This window comes from Erinaceus europaeus, chromosome 2 (genome assembly GCF_950295315.1).
Source record: "Erinaceus europaeus chromosome 2, mEriEur2.1, whole genome shotgun sequence".
Lineage (NCBI taxonomy): Eukaryota > Metazoa > Chordata > Mammalia > Eulipotyphla > Erinaceidae > Erinaceus > Erinaceus europaeus.
In genome coordinates this window covers 139827619-139846462 of record NC_080163.1, presented here as the reverse complement: position 1 = coordinate 139846462, position 18844 = coordinate 139827619, and the positions used below count along the sequence as shown (strand labels likewise).

General features: G+C 48.1%; 1 protein-coding gene across 4 annotated transcripts; it reads right to left on the bottom strand.

The window, feature by feature from the left end:
• Positions 1-5724: 5724 nt before the first annotated feature.
• On the bottom strand, positions 5725-17984 carry LOC103108795 (dipeptidase 2). 4 transcript variants are annotated; one of them, XM_060185241.1, is made up of 11 exons: positions 17849-17984; positions 16171-16501; positions 15592-15718; positions 14969-15098; positions 14743-14884; positions 14369-14438; positions 14041-14217; positions 9657-9741; positions 9019-9094; positions 6691-6826; positions 5725-6091 (listed from the first exon to the last, which is right to left on the bottom strand). In XM_060185241.1, the coding sequence occupies exons 2-11, from the start codon at positions 16455-16457 to the stop codon at positions 5825-5827; spliced, it is 1497 nt and encodes a 498-aa protein (XP_060041224.1). In that variant the 5' UTR covers positions 16458-16501; positions 17849-17984; the 3' UTR covers positions 5725-5824. The 4 variants fall into 4 exon arrangements, with proteins under 4 accessions (XP_060041224.1, XP_060041225.1, XP_060041223.1 ...); XM_060185242.1 differs by having other exon boundaries at positions 17736-17868; XM_060185240.1 differs by lacking the exon at positions 17849-17984 and adding an exon at positions 16577-16697.
• Positions 17985-18844: the final 860 nt, after the last annotated feature.

Below are 18844 nucleotides of genomic sequence, written 5' to 3'. Positions count from 1 at the left end.
GCCTGGATTCAGCACGCAGGGACACGCTCAAGGAGCCTTAATGCTGCTCTAGGGGGCGCCACGCCACAGCCTTCCTTTCCTTAGTAGGAGGAGCCCTCCTACCCCCGCCCCCCGCCCGCCTTAGCTGAGAGTGCCCACTAGCGATCAGACCCTGTTCCCAAGCCCTGAACTTAGTCTTGTTCTAGTCTCCTTGGACCTAAAACTGCAGGGATTAGGTGGGGAGGTAGCCAGAAGGGCACTAGGCATCTGGGAAGGACCCAGGGATTTAGCAATGTTATTCTTTCTCCTCCCTCTCCTCTCCCCTCCCCTTCTCTTCTCTTCTCTCCTCTTGGCAGTGTCAAGAGTTCTTGCACCATCCCTGGGACTTTACCTCTCTCTCTCTCTCTCTCTCATTCTTCTTCTTCTAGCGTTTGCCCTTCTTCCGTAGCCAGTCAACAGGTCAGGTTGAAAGCTGTCAGGAGCTGCTTGTTGCTGGCTTTGAAAGTGACTGGGATCCATGTAGATTCAGTCGGCTAGGAAGGATCGTCAGTTTCCCCAATGAATGGGTACTCACGGGATGCACCACGAGAAGGTCGATCCAATGCAACTCTCTCTCATATACTTATGAAAGAGAAATACTGACTGTGACTGCTTTACCATCCATGGAGTTCTCTACGGTATCCTCCCCCCATCTTTTTTTTTCTCCCCCACCAGGGCTATCTCTGAGGCTTGATGCCTGCATGATGAATCCACAGCTCCTGGTGGCCATATATATATATATATATATATATATATGTATATATGTATATATATATATATGTATATATGTATATATATAACCATTTTTTAAAATTAATTAATTTTTTAATTTGACAGGACAGAGAAATTGAGAAGGGCAGGGGAAATAGAGAGGGAAAGAAACACCCACGGATTTGCTTCACTGCTGGTGAAGGCCACACACCCCCAACACACACACAGGTGGGGCACTGTCTATGGTATTGTGGGGCTCCTATGTGGTGTTGCTTAAGCCCCGGGCCTCTAACATGGTAAAGCATGGGCCCTACCTGGCCCCAATCAGGGATTTTCCTAATTGCACCCCTGGCTAGACAGGTCACAGGTCAATGTGGAGGTCTTAGCTGCAAGGAAGTGATATGTCCAAAAACAGGTCAAACATTCCATGGAATTTATATATACATTGGATAAAGAGAGATAGAGAGAAACAGATGGAATAGAAAGAGAGATAGCCAGACACCTGCAGCATTGCTTTACTGTTTCTGAAACTTCCGCCACTGCAGGTAGAGACTAGGAGTTTGAATGCAGGTCTTCGCACATGGTAACATGTACATTCAACCAAATGTACCACCACCCAGCCCATTCCATGGAATTCTAAGCCCTAACTCAGAAGAGTGAATAGGATATTTGTGTTTTGAGTGACCGAAAAAAGAAATCCCCCATATATATTTTTTAAATAAAATGTCAGGGTCAGCTGGGCAGTGGTGCACCCAGTTGAGTACACACATTACCATGCTCAAGGACCTGGGTTCAAGCCCCCAGCCCCCATCTGAGCAGGGGAAGCTTCACAAGTGATGAAGCAGTGCTGCAGGTCTCTCTCTCCCTATCTCCCCTTCCCTCTTTATTTCTCTCTGCCCTATCAAATAATAAAATAAAAGGGTGAATCTTAAAAAAAAAAAAAAAAAGCCCTGCTTCACTACTCATGAAGTTTCCCCCTGCAGGTGGGGACTGGGGGCTTGAACCTAGATCCTTGCACATTATAACGTGCACCCAACCAGGTGCACTACCACCTGGCCCCAATATTTTTATATTTATACCTCAAATTAAAATTGTTAACTATAGTAGAAAGTCAGAATATTTGATTGAGGAGCACATATGTGTTCCAACATAAAATTAAACAAAATGGTAGCAAAAATTGTCAACATCAACTTATTCAGAAAACTGGAATTCCAACCCAAGATTTGTAAAAATCTAAAGAGCATTTATTCAAGAAATACTCACGTTGTATTGGGCATTGGCTAGAACCTGGGGCTATGACCCTCACTCCCCACCTGTGTGTGTGGGGGGGACAATTAATAAGCAGTGAAGCAAGTCTGCAGGTGTCTTTTTCTCTCTCCCTGTCTCCCCTTCCCCTCTCAATTTCTCTCTGTCTTATCAAATAAAATATAGAAAAGGGGAAAAAAAAGAAATACTCAAATGCAGCAAGTATTATGGTATTATAACCTACCTACATTCTCTTCTTCCCCGTTTTGCAGTTAACTTTGAAAACCATTAATCCTGCTGTCTTACATAAACAAAGGTTGGAAAACCAGCAACTTTGCAGCAATTAGAGGGGGTAGACTGAGTTTAGAGGTCTTCGAAAAATTCTCATTCTGATTTTGTCAGTATTTAATCCTACTAATATAATCTTTTAAAAAAATTTATTTATTTTCCCTTTTGTTGCCCTTGTTGTTTAACATTGTTGTGGTTATTGATGTTGTTGTTGGATAGGACAGAGAGAAATGGAGAGAGGAGGGGAAGGCAGAGAGGGGGAGAGAAAGACAGACACCTGCAGACCTGCTTCACCGCCTGTGAAGTGACTCTCCTGCAGATGGGGAGCCAGGGCTCGAACCGGGATCCTTATTCTGGTCCTTGCGCTTTGCGCTACCTGAGCTTAACCTAAGCTTAACCTACTGCGTTACCGTCTGACTCCCCCTCCTAGTATAATCTTTTTTTTTTTTCCTCCTCCAGGATTATTGCTGGGTTCGGTGCCTGCACCATGAATCCACCGCTCCTGGAGGCCATTTTTTTTCCCCCTTTTGTTGCCCTTGTTGTAGCCTCGCTGTGGTTATTATTATTGCCCTTGTTGACGCAATTCGTTGTTGGATAGGACAGAGAGAAATGGAGAGAGGAGGGGAAGACAGAGAAGGGGAGAGAAAGATAGACACCTGCAGACCCGCTTCACCGCCTGTGAAGCAACTCCCCTGCAGGTGGGGAGCCGGGGGCTGGAACCGGGATCCTTACGCCGGTCCCTGCGCTTTGTGCCACATGCGCTTAACCCACTGCGCCACCGCCCGACCCCTCTCCTAGTATAATCTTAAAAGACTGGAGCCGGGCAGTAGCATAGCAGGTTAAATGCAGCTGGTGCAAAGCGCAAGGACCAGCATGAGGATGCCAGTTCCAGACCCTGGCTTCCCACCTTGTCTTTATTGATGTCGTCGTTGGATAGGACAGAGAGAAATTGAGAGAGGAGTGAAGACAGGAGAGGGGGAAAGAAAGACATCTGCAGACCTGCTTCATTGCTTGTGAAGTGACCTCCTTGCAGGTGGGGAGTCAGGGGCTCAAACTGGGATCCTTATGGAGCTCCTTGCACTTCAAGCCATGTGTGCTAAACTTGAAGCACTACTGTCCCCTCCCCCCATCCTTTTTTTCTTTGTGCTATGAAATAAAATTAAAGGATATCTACAATGACTGGAGAGGTTACTCTGGGTAGAATGCAGGACTGATTTCATCATTGTTACATAGGACAGAGATAAATGGAGGAGGGGAAGACAGATGGGGAGAGAAAGACACCTGCAGACCTGTTTCACTGCCTGTGAAGTGACTCCCCTGCAGGAACCTGGATCCTTAAACTGGTCCTTGCGCTTCACACCACGTGTGCTTAACCCCCCACTGTGCTACTGTCCAACTCCCTCTTTTTTAATTTTTTAAGATTTTATTTATTAATGAGAAAGATAGGTGAGAAAATCAGAAATCACTGGTACATGTGCTGCCGGGGATTGAACTCAGGACCTCATGCTTGAGAGTCTAGTGCCTTAGCCACTGCACCACTTCCCAGACCATTCTCTCTCTTTTTACCAGAGCACTGCTCAGCTTTGGCTTATGGTGGTATGGGGGATTGAACCTGGGACCTTGGAGTCCCAGGCATGAGAGTTTTTTCATAACCATTATGCTATCTACTCCCATCCCACCCGACCCCACTCTCTTGTGCAATAAATGACTTGGGTTAAAATGAGATGTCTGTAATCATCATATGCCTCTGGGAAAAGGCAGGGAAGGCCAAGGGCACACAATGGGAAGCCTAGCCCTTGGAGTTTCATGGTTCACACTACTTAGACCTAGCATTCTAGGCCCTGTTCATATAGGAACAAGGATCATTTGTGATTCTGCCAGGTTTCCTTCTTGGGAAGCTGAACCAGAATTCCTGAATGACCACCATGGAGTGGGTCAGTAGGTCAGATTGTGGGCTGAGTTGATCTACTAAGGGAACCCAGGATAGGACCCATCTAGGGTAGGGTAGATAGCATAATGGTTATGCAAAGAGACTCTTATGTCTGAGGCTCCAAAGTCCTGCACCACCATAAGTCAGAGCTGAGCAGTACCCTGGTTAAAAAAAAAAAAAAAAAAAAATCCTACCCCAGCTAAATTCACTACCTCCTTTCTGAAGAAAACATTTTTGAAATAATTTATTTTTAGAACTATTTTATTTGACAAGGGAAAGAGAAATTTAGAGGTAAGAGGGAGATAGGGAGGGAGACAGACCTGCTTTATTGCTTGTGAAGCTTTCCCCCTACAGGTGGGGACTAGGGGCTTTTGAACACAAGTTCCTGTGCACTGTAATATAAACGCTTAACCAGGTGCACCACCACCTGGCCCCTTGTAGAAAACATTTTTTTAATTTTATTTTTTTATATATTTTCCTTTAAAAAAATATATATATATATTTTAACTTTTCCCTTCTGTTGCCCTTGTTATTTATCGTTGTTGTTATTGCTGTCATTGTTGTTGGATAGGACAGAGAGAAATTGAGAGAGGAGGAAAAGACAGAGAGGGGGAGAGAAAGATAGACACCTGCAGACCTGCTTCACCATCTGTGAAGCGAACCCCGTGCAGGTGGGGAGCCAAGGGCTCAAACCAGGATCCTGATGCCGGTCCGTGTGCTTTCTGCCATGTGCACTTGACCCAGTGCGCCACTGCCCAGTTTCCTATTTTCCTTTTTGTTGTTGTTGTCCTTGTTGTTTTTGTCATTGCTGTGGTTATTATTATTGTTGTTATTGATGTTCTTGTTGCCAGATAGGACAGAGAGAAATGGAGGAGGGGAAGAGATGGGGAAAGAAAGACACCTGCAGGCCTGCTTTACCTCTTATGAAACCACCCCCCTGCAGGTGGGGGCCAGGGGGCTTGAACGAGTATCCCTGCGCCAGTCCTTGTGCTTCGCGCCTTCTGCACTTAACACACTGCGATACCACCTGACCCCCAAGTTTTTCTTTTCCTTTTTTTTTTCTTTTTACCAGAGCAATGCTCAGTAGTAGTGCAAGGGATTGAACCTGGGACCTGGGAGCCTCAGGCATGAGAGTCTGTTTGCATATTTATTTATTTATTCCCTTTTGTTGCCCTTGATGTTTTATTGTTGTAGTTATTGTTGTTGTTGTTATTGATGTATCATTGTCTGATAGGACAGAGAGAAATGGAGAGAGGAGGGGAAGACAGAGGGGGAGAGAAAGACACCTGCAGACCTGCTTCACCGATTGTGAAGCGACTCCCCTGCAGGTGGGGAGCTGGGGGCTGTAACTGGGATCCTTACGCTGGTCCTTGTGCTTTGCACCACATGTGCTTAACCCACTGCGTTACCACCCGACTCCCTGTTTGCATAATTATTATGCTATCTTCCTTGCCAATAGGGTGTCAGGGTATAAGTGTTGACTAACCTTGCCCCCCCTCCCCAGATACTACCACATAGAACACTATGCCTGGTTCTTTATCTAAAACATTTATTTTCAGAAAATAATTCTGCCTGCAGATGGCATGACTTTGGGGTGTCTGCAGCTGCCTTAATGTCATCTGGCAGGCAGGACTAACTGGCTCCCCAAAGGCACAGAATGAGGACTGGAAGGATGACCAAAAGTGAGAGACAAGAGGCCATGCTGGGGGAGGATTCTGAGAAAGAATTCTGAGCTGAGAACTTGGGGTTCCAATACATCTGAGTCTCAGTGAGTTTTTGGTCTGGATTCAGATAACGCTTCTGGTGCAGACTCGGCAGGATGGAGTGGCAAGTGTTGTCCAGCTGCTCCTCTGGGATTTTGTCGTCTAAGGGAAGCTGCCCACTGCTTTCGTCCCGAACCTGCAGGCAGCACAGCACACCTACTCAATCTATAAACTAAAGTATTTTTTTATATTTATTTATTTTCCCTTTTGTTGCCCTTGTTTTTCATTGTTGTAGTAATTATTATTGTTGTGTTGTTATTGATGTCATCATTGTTAGATAGGACAGAGAGAAATGGAGAGAGGAGGGGAAGACAGAGAGGGGGAGAGAAAGATAGACAACTGCAGACCTGCTTCACCGCCTGTGAAGTGATTCCCCTGCAGGTGGGGAGCCAGGGGCTTGAACTGGTATCCTTACACCGGTCCTTGTGCTAAGGTGTGTTTTTATGTGGTACCAGAAAAAGACCTATGGACTAACACATGTATGATACCACCGCTGAGCAACTTCTTGGGACCAAATCTTTCCATCCCTTACTTAAGAGAGAGAAGAGGGTGGGAGAGATACACAGAGATGAGAGACACCACAGCATTGCTCCACCATCTGTGTATACCTGGTATTGTCCATAGTCCTCCCATCTGGTGCAGGGGCTTGAACCCAGAACCTCTGCACAACAAGGTATGCATGCTACTGGGTAAATTAGCACTAAACAACTCAAGTTACTTTAGACTAATGCATACCTTCTCCACCTGTGTGAAGACCCGAAGCAGGTTTCCTCGGAGGACACCTTGAAGCTCTTTCTCACTCCAGCCTCGTCTCAGCAACTCCTCAATCAGAACTGGGTAGGTGGACACATCCTCCAGCCCCTGAGGGAACCTGTGTGGTTGTCAGTCAGTTGCTGGAGTTCAGCCCTGTTCACTAGTCTGACTCAGAACCTTAATACCATGTGTCCAGGGCCCACTTACTCCCAACCCAATACAGATATAGGAACTGGAGACCTCAAGAGTGAGTGACTCATTCTTGTTCTCCATCCTTCAGGAGAATGTCCCCCAAAACCTATTTAAATATCTGTTAATGGTACCATTAAGATGTAGGCCTTTTTTTTTTTTTTCTAAGCCTTTCACTCCATTAAAAAAGAAAAGAGGGAGTCGGGCTGTAGCGCAGCAGGTTAAACGCAGGTGGCGCAAAGCACAAGGACCGGCATAAGGATCACGGTTCGAACCCCGGCTCCCCACCTGCAGGGGAGTCGCTTCACAGGAGGTGAAGCAGGTCTTCAGGTGTCTATCTTTCTCTCCCCCTCTGTCTTCCCCTCCTCTCTCCATTTCTCTCTGTCCTATCCAACAACGACAACAACAATAATAACTACAACAATAAAACAACAAGGGCAACAAAAGGGAATAAATAAAATAAATATTAAAAAAAAGAAAGAAAGAAAAGAAAAGCTTGTTAGTTTTTGGTGGAGTCCAGACCTCATGCATGTGTGATTTCACTATTCCAGGTCACTTTTTTTTTCATTTGAATGCAGACAGAGAGCAGGAAACACCATAGCACTGAAGCTTCCTCCTTTGCCATAGTACCTTCCATGGTGGTGTTGGGGGTCAAGTGGGTTGTCTGCATGGCAGTGCAGACATCATTCCCAAAGTGCTATCTATCTCTCTCTTTAAAAGATATTTATTTATTGGGGTTGGGCAATAACGCAGCGGGTTACGCACACATGGTGGCAAGTGCAAGGACCAGCTTAAGGATCCCAGTTTGAGCCCCCAGCTCCCCACCTGTAGGGGGCTTGCTTCACAAGTAGTGAAGCAGGTCTGCAGGTGTCTATCTTTCTCTCCCCCTCTCTGTCTTCCCCTCCTCTCTCTATTTCTCTCTGTCGTATCCAGCAACAACATCAATAACAACAACAATAATAACCACAACAACGATAAAAAACAAGGTCAACTAAAGGGGGGAAAAAAGCTTCCAGGAGCAGTGGATTCATGGTGCAGGCACTGAGCCCCAGCAATAACCCTGGAGACAAAATAAGTAAATAAATAAAAAATTTAAAAAGATATCTATTAGTGGAGAGAAATTGAGAGGAGAGGAGAAGCTAGAGAGCAAGAGAGACAGAGAGACACCTGCAACATTGCTTCACCACTCACAAAGCTTTCCTCCTGCAGGAGGGAGTAGGGGCTCAAACCTGGGTCCTTGCACACTGTAACATGTGCCCTCAACCAAGTGCACTCATCACTCCTCCAAAAGTTTTTAAGACATGGATATATGGCTAGGGAGACAACTTTTTCTTTTTTTTTTTTTTTTGGGGGGGGTGACAACTTTTATGTTTGAGGCTTTCATGTCTGAGGTTCTTGAGATACCAGGTTCAATCTCTGGCAGCACTATAAACCAGAGCTGAGTAGTGCTCTAGTTAAAACAAAACAAAACAATACACATGAACAAGTGAGTTAAGGGGACCAGGAGATAGTTCACCCTGAAGAACACACATTTTGTCATGCACAGGACTTGGGTTTGAGTCCCTGGCCATCACAGTGGGAGCACCATGCAAAGGGAAAGCTTCATGACCAGTGAAGCAATGTTCCTTCTCTCTTCCCTCTCCCTCTATCCCTCCCCTCCTCCCTGTCTGCCTTTCACCTTCTATCTGAAAAACATACCAATATAAACTTAGTTCATCAGGTACAGTGAAATTATGTGCAAGTATGCACAAAACCCCAGTGAATCCCTGGCTGCAATCAGGGAAAACAAGCAGTGGGGTAATCCCTGCATGCACAGGCCCAGCTCTGGGCAGAGAGGTTGGAAGCCCACACCAGCCTTGCTGAGTCTGCTCAGACACAGTGGCTCCCTGGCACTGGGATAAGTGGGTGCACCTCATGGACACAAGCTCTCGTTGGCTAAAGATGGGCCAATGGGATACCAACAGACAGAAGAGTCCAGGAATCAGATTCTGGAGTGAGAGTGTCAGATGGACCAGAAAATCCAAGACTGTCAGGGTTTAAAGGTGATGATTAAGTGGGAATGGTGACCAGAAGTCCCCTTGCTATAGAGCCAGCATAGAGAAATCCCAGGGAAGCACTCACCGGTGAATCCCATCATAATCTCCACCAATCCCAATGAACTTGGATCCAATGACTGCCCGGATGTGGTCAAAGTGATCTGGGGAAATGGAGAATCAGCAGTGTGATGCTTCTGGGGCAGGAGATGGAGGTGTGGATTTGACTTGGAGGATCTCCCTTCCTGTAATTTGTAGGTCATGTGCTAGTATCTAGTATTCTCACTTGAGGGTCCTGAGGATTGACCTGAAGTCATCCCAGCTGGCCTAGTCTGCCACTTGTAGATGGAGCAGACCACAGAACACCCACTAGGACCCTTTCCCAGCCCTACTTTGGTCTCCTTGAGAACCCATGGAGGATCTGAGACTAAAGGGGTTGCCCAGTACCTTGGCCAGAGGCAAGGACATGGCATTCTGGGAGTTCATGCAGACACACAAATGGTTGGTACCAGGTCTATCTGACTGCCTCCCTTCCACCCACCTGTACTGAAGCATTAACTCTGTGGCTCTGGTTCCTTGTAGCATCAAGGTTTGGTTGTCACCAGGTTTGGGGTAGATGTGACTACTTCCAGTGGATGGGTCAAACAACTGGGGCTATCCTGAGCCCCCTCCCCCATGTTTTCAGATTCAAATCAGAGCTGTTCAGAAGGCCCAGGTGGTTCTTACCTGCCACAGTGGACACATTAGCTAACAGGTTGCACTGGAGCACCCCCATGGACAAGGACACCATGATGATGCCCCCATTCTGCTTCTGTAGGGAGGACAAATACAAACTCAACTTGACCCCCTAGCACAATACCTGTTCCCCATGAGGATGGTGTTTGGCCCTGTTGTTGAACTTTGAGGTCAGGGGAGATTCCATCTCTGTGTCTATGTGATTGGAGGCTCAGCCCCAAATCAGTTTGCATCCAGGATTTGAGGGGTAGAGGATATATAACAACCAGAAGCCCCAACTGTTGGGAGTTCAAGAGTCCAGGGGAATAGGAAGAAATCAGAGAGGTGAGGCAAAGATAGTTGAGTATGAAGTATGAGGATCAGTGCTGCTCTTTACCCACAACAGCAAAGCTACATTAGTGTTTGGGAACACCTGCCTGGAAATAGATTGCATTGATAACCAAGCTTCCACAGCAAGAGACAAAAGCTCAGATCCATGTGGTGGAGGAACAGAGAGAAGACCTTGTCCAAGGAAAAAAGCCTCTCCATGCCACGGTGTAAAGGAAATGGGATAGGTTGAGGAGACAGTATAATGATTATATAAAACACTTTCATGTTGAAGCTTTAAGGTTCCAGGTTCAATCACCATTTCAAGCCAGAGGTGAGCAGTGCTCTGATATCTCTCTCATTAAAAATAAATAACTAGGGGGCCGGGCGGTAGCACAGCAAATTAAACACACATGGCACGAAGCACAGGGACTGGCGTAAGGATCCTGGTTCAAGCCCCTGCCTCCCTACATGCAATGCAGGGAGGTTGCTTCACAAGTGGTGAAGCAGGTCTGCAGGTGTCTATCTTTCTCTACACCCTCTGTCTTCCCCATCTCTCTCAGTTTCTCTCTGTCCTATCCAACAACAGCAACACCAACAACAAAAATGGTCACCAGGAGCAGTGGATTTATAGTGCAGGCACTAAGCCCCAGCCATAATCCTGGAGACAAAAAAAGAAAAAAAAAGAAAGAGATAGGACCTCTTGCTTGAGAGTCCAGTGCTTTGAGCATCACACAACCTCTTGTGTTGCTGGTTTTTCTTTCTAAAAAAAGTGACCCAGAGCAGTGAAAGTATGTGTTCAAGGCCCCAACTCTTTCATAATAAACAGAATGGGAAGGGTGACATGGAAGCAATGAATTTGTGTATTTACAAGGCCTGTCACTTCAAAAAATAAAATAAAATTGGGGCTGGGTGGTGGCGCACCTGGTTGAGTGCATGTTACAACACACAAGGACCTGGGTTCAAGCTCCTGGTCTTCACCTGCAGGAGCAGTGCTGCAGGTGTCTCTCTGTCTCTCTTCCTCTCTAGCACCCCTCCCCTCTTGATTTCTGGCTGTCCTTATTCAATAAAAAAAAAGATGATAAAAAAATAAAATGTTGGGGGTTGGGCGGTGGCGCAGTGGGTTAAGCGCATGTGGCGCAAAGCGCAGGGACCAGCGTAAGGATCCCGGTTCGAGCCCCTGGCTCCCCACCTGTAGGGGAGTCGCTTCACAGGCGGTGAAGCAGGTATGCAGGTGTCTATCTTTCTCTCCCCTTCTCTGTCTTCCCCTCCTCTCTCCATTTCTCTCTGTCCTATCCAACAACGAATTGCGTCAACAAGGGCAATAATAATAACCACAACGAAGTTACAACAAGGGCAACAAAAGGGGGGAAAAAATGGCCTTACTCTCTCTCTGCCTCTCTATCTCTAAAGAAAAAGAAAAAGAAAAAGATGTGGTCCAGGAGGTGGCAGAGTGGATAAGGCACTGGATTCTCAACTGTGAAATCCCTAGTTTGATCCCTGGCAGCACATGTACCAGAGTGGTGTCTGGTTCTTTCTTTCTTTCTTTCTATCTCTCTCATGAATAAATAAATAAATAAATTCTTTAAAAAGAAAAAAGATGACTCCTGAGGGCTGGGCACAAAGTGCAAGGATCGGCATAAGGATCCTGGTTCAAAGCCCCCAACTCCCCACCTGCAGGGGAATTGCTTCACAGGCGGTGAAGCAGGTCTGCAGGTGTCTTTCTCTCCCCCTCTGTCTTCCCCTCTCTACTTCTCTCTGTCCTATCCAACAACAACAGCTATAACAACAATAATAATAGCAACCACAACAAGAGCAACAAAATGGGAAGAATGGTCTCCAGGAGCAGTGGATTCGTAGTGCAGGCAACAAGCCCCAGCAATAACCTTGGAGGGAAAAAAAAAAATCGACTCCCAACTACCAAAAAATAAAAATGAAGTAAGCTGTTAATAGTCTTCTAAACCAAGGTTATCTTAAAAACAAATAAAATTACTATCTTTTTTTTTTTGATTCCAGGGTTATTGCTGGGACTTGGTGCCTGCACTAGGAATCCACTGCCCCTGGAGGCTGTTTTTCCCCCCCCTTTGTTGCCTTTGTTGTTGTTATTGCTGTCATTGTTGTTGGATAGAAACTCAGAGAAATCAAGAGAGGAGGGGAAGACAGAGAGGGGAGAGGAAGATAGACACCTGTAGACCTGCTTCACTGCCTGTGAAGCGACTCCCCTGCAGGTGGGGAGCCGGGGGCTTTAATCGGGATGCCGGTCCTTGTGCTTCCCACCATGTGTGCCTAACCTGCCTTGCCACCACCTAGCCCCCCAAATTACTATCTTTTAAAGGGAGCATGCCCAGGAGGTGATGGAGTGGATAAAATGCTGATTTTCAAGCATGAGGTTCTGAGTTCAATCCCTCAGCATCACATGTGCCAGTGATGCTCTTGCTCTATTTCTCCTCCTTTCTCATTCATCAATAAATCAATATACTTTTTAAAAAACCTAAAACATGGGAGTTGGGCGGTAGTACAGAGGGTTAAGCGCAGGTGGCCCAAGGACCAGTTAAAGATACAGGTTTGAGCGTCCAGATCCCCAATTGCAGGGGAGTCACTTCACAGGCGGTAAAGCAGGTCTGCAGATGTCTATCTTTCTTATCTTTCTCTCCCCCTGTCTGTCTTCCCCTCCTCTTTCCATTTCTCTCTGTCCTATCCAACAACAACAGCAATAACAACAACAATAACTACAATAAAATAACAAGGACAAAAAAAGGGAATAAATAAATATTTTTAAAAGCCATAAAACATAAAAGGTGAGGGTTGAGGAGAGAGAAAAATCTTTATGCAAAAGATTTTCATGTAGGAGTCAGGCAGTAATGCAGCGGGTTAAGCGCACATGGCAAGTGCAAAGACCTGCAGAAGAATCCTGGTTCGAGCCCCCGGCTCCCCACCTGCAGGGAAGTCACTTCACAAGCGGTGAAGCAGGTCTGCAGGTGTCTATCTTTCTCTCCCCCTCTCTGTCTTTGCCTTCTCTCTTGATTTCTCTCTGTCCTATCCAACAACGACGACATCAGCAACAATAATAACTACACCAATAAAAAAACAAGGGCAATGGGAGCCGGGTGGTAACACAGCAGGTTAAGCACACATGGCGCAAAGCGTAAGGGCAGGCATAAGGATCCCGGTTCCAGCCCCAGGCTCCCCACCTGCAGGAGGTCACTTCACAAGCAGTGAAACAGGTCTGCAGGTGTCTATCTTTCTCTCCTTTTCTGTCTTCCCCCCCTCACCATTTCTCTCTGTTCTATCCAACAGCAACAACAGCTATGACAACAAGCACAACAAGGGCAACAAAAAGGGAAAAATAGCCTCCAGGAGCAGTGGATTCATAGTACAGGCACCGAGCCCCAGCAATAACCCCGGAGGCAAAACAAAAAACAAAAAAAACAAGGGCAACAAAAGAGAATAAGTAAATAAATAAAAAGAGAGGGAAAAAAAGTTTAAAATGACTTTCATGATTGAGGCTCCAAAGTCCCAGGTTCAATCCCCAGCACTACCATAAACCACAGTTGAATAGTATTCTGGTGTCTCTCTTTCTCTCTCTCTCTCTCTCTCTCTGTATATCTCTCATTAAAATAAAACAAACGGGGTTGGGTGGTAGCGCAGTGGGTTAAGCGCATGTGGTGAAAAGTGCAAGGACCAGCTTAAGGATCCTGGTTGGAGCCCCTGGCCTAACATCTGCAGGGGAGTTGCTTCACAGGCAGTGAAGCAGGTCTGCAGGTGTCTGTCTTTCTCTCCCCCTCTGTCTTCCCCTCCTCTCTCCATTTCTCTATGTCCTATCCAACAACGACGACATCAACAATAACAGTAACTACAATAATAAAACAACAAGGGCAACAAAAGGGAAATAAAATTATAAAACAAATAAAATATATTTAAAAAATAAAAGGTAATTGTTATTTGTGAAAAAGAGACTGTGGGCTTCTGAAACAGAAGAGTTTTATCTTCTGTAAGAAAGTCAGGGTAGCAGGAGCTCAAGGTCAATGTTTTGTGATTCAAACCTCCAACTGCAAGGGCAGTCTCTCACCAGAAGCTGCAGGATATCATCAGGAACATTCCGAGAGTTCTCACACACACTCCGGGCAGCCGAGTGGGAGAAGATCACAGGTGCCTTTGACACTTGCAGAGCCTGCTGTGCTGCAGCGTCTGAGACATGGGACAAGTCTATCATCATGCCCAAGCGGTTCATTTCTGCAATGACCTTCTGCAAGGACAGGTTGGGAAAGGGTGTCAGGGATACTTGTGGTGGTGGGTGGGGTGGGGTGGGGATGGGGAGTAGTCATATGCATCTATTTGTAGAGAACAGGTAGGGCTAAAAGTCATGGGGCATGGTATAAAAACACTAAGGTCCTCACCTCACCAAAACTGGTCAATCCACTGACATTGGCATAGAATGGGTGAACATCCTTAGTTGAGCTCTCTGCCCTGCAGAATGGTCAAGAGACATTATGAACAGTGGTAATGACCACAAGAGCTTAAAGGAACCCCAGATCCTGCTAACCCTGTAGCCAGCCCCCTGGAGCAAAAGCAGGATCCAACTAGGACTAAAACTGGCTGCAGGAAGGTCTTGCTTGGGGCCAGTTTTGTTCTGTGAAGTCCTACTTCCCTCCTCACTACAGTATCATTGCTTAACCCCAGAGGTCAAGAGGTCAAGCTTCATCTGGGTCCCAGTGTGAGCTTGGGCAGATCCCTGCCTCGGTGAGCCCATACAGCTATGCTGTGTGCTCACCATGGTGTGTTGCAGGTGTGGGTGAGTGTCAGGTAACGCACACCCAACATATAGAAGGCACGCAAGACGGAGAGGCTACTGTCCAGTGAGTGTCCACCCTCCACACCAATGAGGCAAGCCAACTTCAAGGTGGTGTTCAAAGCTGGGGGCAGGTAGGTCAGAAGATCAGTTCTAGGGGTTCCACTAGTTCAACCAAGTCCCTAAATACCACCAACAGCCCACTTACCTTTAACTGAAGTCACCAGCTCCAGATCTGAATGGGATGCACACATGCGATGGATGAGGTCAATTTGTTCCAGGGTGAGACGCACAGCATCTCGTTCCTGGGTCTGGCATGGCACATAGGCTGACCAAAACTGAGGGAAGTTCAGGGCTTGGCTTGGGCTGGGGCTGCTCTGGAGCACCCCTGGTTTCTAGCCTCTACAGCCCACACAGCTCCCAATTTTGTAGAGGTAGAATGTGATGCACTTTTAGTGCGTGGTACCTGAGTGTCCACCAAGGTGGCTCATCCCAAAGCCCCTCAGCATACATCCACATCATAGCACATTTGGGTCACTCTGGTTTCTTTCTTTAATATGTTATTTATTCATTTATTTGATAGACAGCGAAGCTGAGGTGGAAGGGGGAGGTAGAAAGAGAGAGAAAGAGAAAGACCTGCAGCACTGCTTCACCACTTCTGAAGCTTCCCCTCTGCAGGTGGAAGGGATCCCTTGAGCACGGTAACATGTATGCTCAATTAAGTGTGCCACCACCCGGCCCCCTCTGGTAACTTTCTCGGTGAAACTTGTACCTGCGGTCCCCACACTCCCCAGTAGCCATGCTCTGGCACTCTGTGTGACCCTGTGGTACCTGGGCACCCACAAGACCATCTCTTAGTTTGTCCAGGTTGGTCTGGCCGAGGCTGAAATTGTGCAGGTTAAGATCCTGTAGACCTTTGTGGTGAAATTGCCTTAGGAGCAGGGGCAAGTCATTGTGGCTGGAGAGAAGTAAAGACAGAGTCAGGTCAGGACTAAAGGTTGTGTGTGTGTGTGTGTGTGTGTGTGTGTGTGTGTGTGTGTGTTGTGTGTGTGGTGTGTGTGTGTGTGTGTGTGTGTGTGTGTGTGTGTGTGTGTGTCCCTGCAGGACTAAAGGTAGGGGTGTGCGTGTGTATCCCCGCATTGGGGCCTAGAAAATTTTTCATACTCAGAGCCCTGCGCATGCGCAATACCGGCTCATTCAGGTAGAGGAAGGCCATTTTTTGCTGCCTGGCTCCCACATTGCCACACAAACTTCACTAGGACCCCAAGAAGTCAGAGCTGGGGAGTTTCCCCCTAAGAAAGGGGGGTATGAGAGGAGGATGGGAGCAGCCTGGGTGATGGATGAGGACATGAGGTGGAGCCAGGAGGACAGAGGACAGCCCCCCTCCCGCCCCAGGCAGCACCTACGCACCCATCCACCAGGGGGAAGGCCCGCATCAGGGCCCGGGCGCGCTCCCGCAGGACTCCGGGGGTGATCAGAGCATCAGACGAGTTGAGGGGGCTGAGCACGCCCGTTACCGTCTCAGCAGGGGCGGCGCCCAGCGAGTTCCGGGTGCTGGGAGCTTCCTGCAAAGCTGGGGTGCCGAGGACGCCTGACGGGGTGACAGTGGAGGTTGCTGCCCAGGGCAGCAGGAGCAGCAGGAGCAGCAGCGACAGCCGGCAGACAGCGCGGGCGCCGTCCAGCCTCTGGCACCGCATGGTGAGCAGAACAGGGTCGCCGGGCAGGGGCTGATCTCGCAAGCCTGAAATGGTCAGGCAAGGGGCTGGAATCGACGAAGGGGATCCCCACTGTCGACTCAGATCACCTGGCAGCTCACCTGGCGAGGGTGGACAGACTCACCCGACGGACGCTGAGAAAGGCAGGCGCGCAGGGATCCGCCGCACCGCGCAGTGCATCCGCCACCCACCCTCGCCCTCTGAGCCCTGGGAGGACCCGCCCCCCCCCCCCCCACTGGTGCGCACTTGTCCCTCCGCCCTCGCCTTTCTTTCCACCACCCACTAACGCAGTGGAGGCCCAAACCTGGTGAGTTTAGCCATGCTCCCAGCCTGGCTCTTCAAGACAGAGCGCCTGGAGGTCTCCTTCTTCAGAGTCCCCCTTGACCCTGAAACCTGTCCACCACATCATATTCCCATCTGCCTACAGCCTCCTCTTGCCCCCTCCTGAACTACATGTCTTTTTTTTTTTTCTTTTCTTTTCTTTTTGCCTCCAGGGTTATCGCAGGGGCTCGGTGCCTGCACTACAAATCCACTGCTCCTGGAAGCCATTTTTCCCACTTTGTTACCGTTATTGTTGTTATTGCTGTTGTTGGATAGGACAGAGAAATTGAAAGAGGAGAGGAAGACAGAGAGGGAGAGAAAAATAGACACCTGCAGACCTGTTTCACCGCTTGTGAAGCAAGGACCTCCTTGCAGGTGGGGAGCCGGGGGCTCGAACAAGGATCCCTACCCAGTCTTTGGGCTTCGCACCATGTGAGCGCCTGCTGCGCTACCGCGGGCCCCCTGGACTACATTTCTATCTCCACTCCTCACCCCACCCCCCACTACAGAGCTCTGGGATCTGGATTTAAGGTGCTTGCTCTTATGTAGTTGCTGTGGGGTGGAGCTGGTCTGTAGAAATGAGGTGTTAACCTTGTGTCCCTGACCTTGTGTCTCCCTTATCTTACTATCTTACTCCCCAGTCTGCATGTCTTTCTTCTGGGGACTCGGTCTAGAAATATCAGGTACACTCCCTCCCTGATCCATCTACACCACTCAGTTTAAGGAAAAGACCCTCCTATCCCACGCCCACCCCAGCTACTCCTCCCTAGGGCAGGATTGGAGGAATTTAGGAGATGTAAATTAAGTACACATCTGGGCAGCCTCAGGACTCTTTTGGAACTCAGACAGTAGGTTTCTCTGAGTGTAAGGAAATGGGGTGATGTCCAGGGAAGCAAAGGCCCCTACCCAGCAACCTTCTTCCAAGAACCCATAACTCACCTGCCGGCTGGGCTCCCTGTCACTTGGAGTGGAAAACAGTCTCTTTGTTTGACACCGGAAGTCTGAGTTCCAAGGAAAGACCTGGCACCAGGGTTTTTTGAGGCTACACCAACCTTATCTTGTGTGGCTTCTGTAGCTCCAGCTTGTCCAGAAACCTCTAGGACTGAATCCCCCGCCTCCCATCTCCTCTTTGTTCAAAAGCTCCACCCCATTTTCAGCTCAAGCCTCACCCTAGCTTCCTCTTGCAGGACACCCTCCCCCCACCCCTCACCCCCCCACGAGATAACCTTCTCAGTCTTCTCAAGCCTAAACTCTTTGATCCCCATAACTTTAACTCTAAAGGCTCTGCTCTGAAGCTTGGTGCTTTTGGAAAATTTCCCAGGGAGCAAGAATGATCGGCACAGAGGGAGTGGCCCAAATCTGAGGACTGGAGACCAGAGAAAACTCCTTAAAAGGAAATAATTAGGGGGTCTGGTGGTAGTGCAGTGGGTTAAGTGCACATGGGGCAAAGTGCAAGGACCAGTGTAAGGAACCTGGTTGGAGACCCCCACCCCCACCCGCAGAGGGGGTCGCTTCACAAGCAGTGAAGCAAGTCTACAGGTGTCTGCTTTTCTCTCCCCCCCTCTGGGAAGAATGGCCTCCAGGAGCAGTGGATTCACTGAGCCCCAGGAATAACCCTGGGGGCAAAAAAAAGAGGAAATGATTAAAATTCTCACAGAGAGACTACAGGTCCCGGGATACTCATGAGAGGAAGGTTCCAGCTTGCATATATTCTAGGGATTGTGTACTTGATGTTGCCCAATGTTGCTCACCAGGAGCTGGGCAACCAATGGCATCATGCTTCCTGCCTACTGAAGCTGGTAGTTTCCCTAGGTAGTCCCACTACAGAGAGTGAGTCCCCTTGGATTGTACTTTAGAGGATAGCTGGGTGTTCTTGTCCTATTGACTCCCTCTCCTAACCTGTGTCTGTCCCCAGCGTGGCAGCCCAGCAGCTACCACCCCCCTCCCACCCCCCCCCCCACACACGCACACTCAAGTGGTGGTGAGAGAGAGAAAAAAAGAGATACTTGGATCTGCCAAAACAGTGGGTTTGGAGGAATAAACAGATG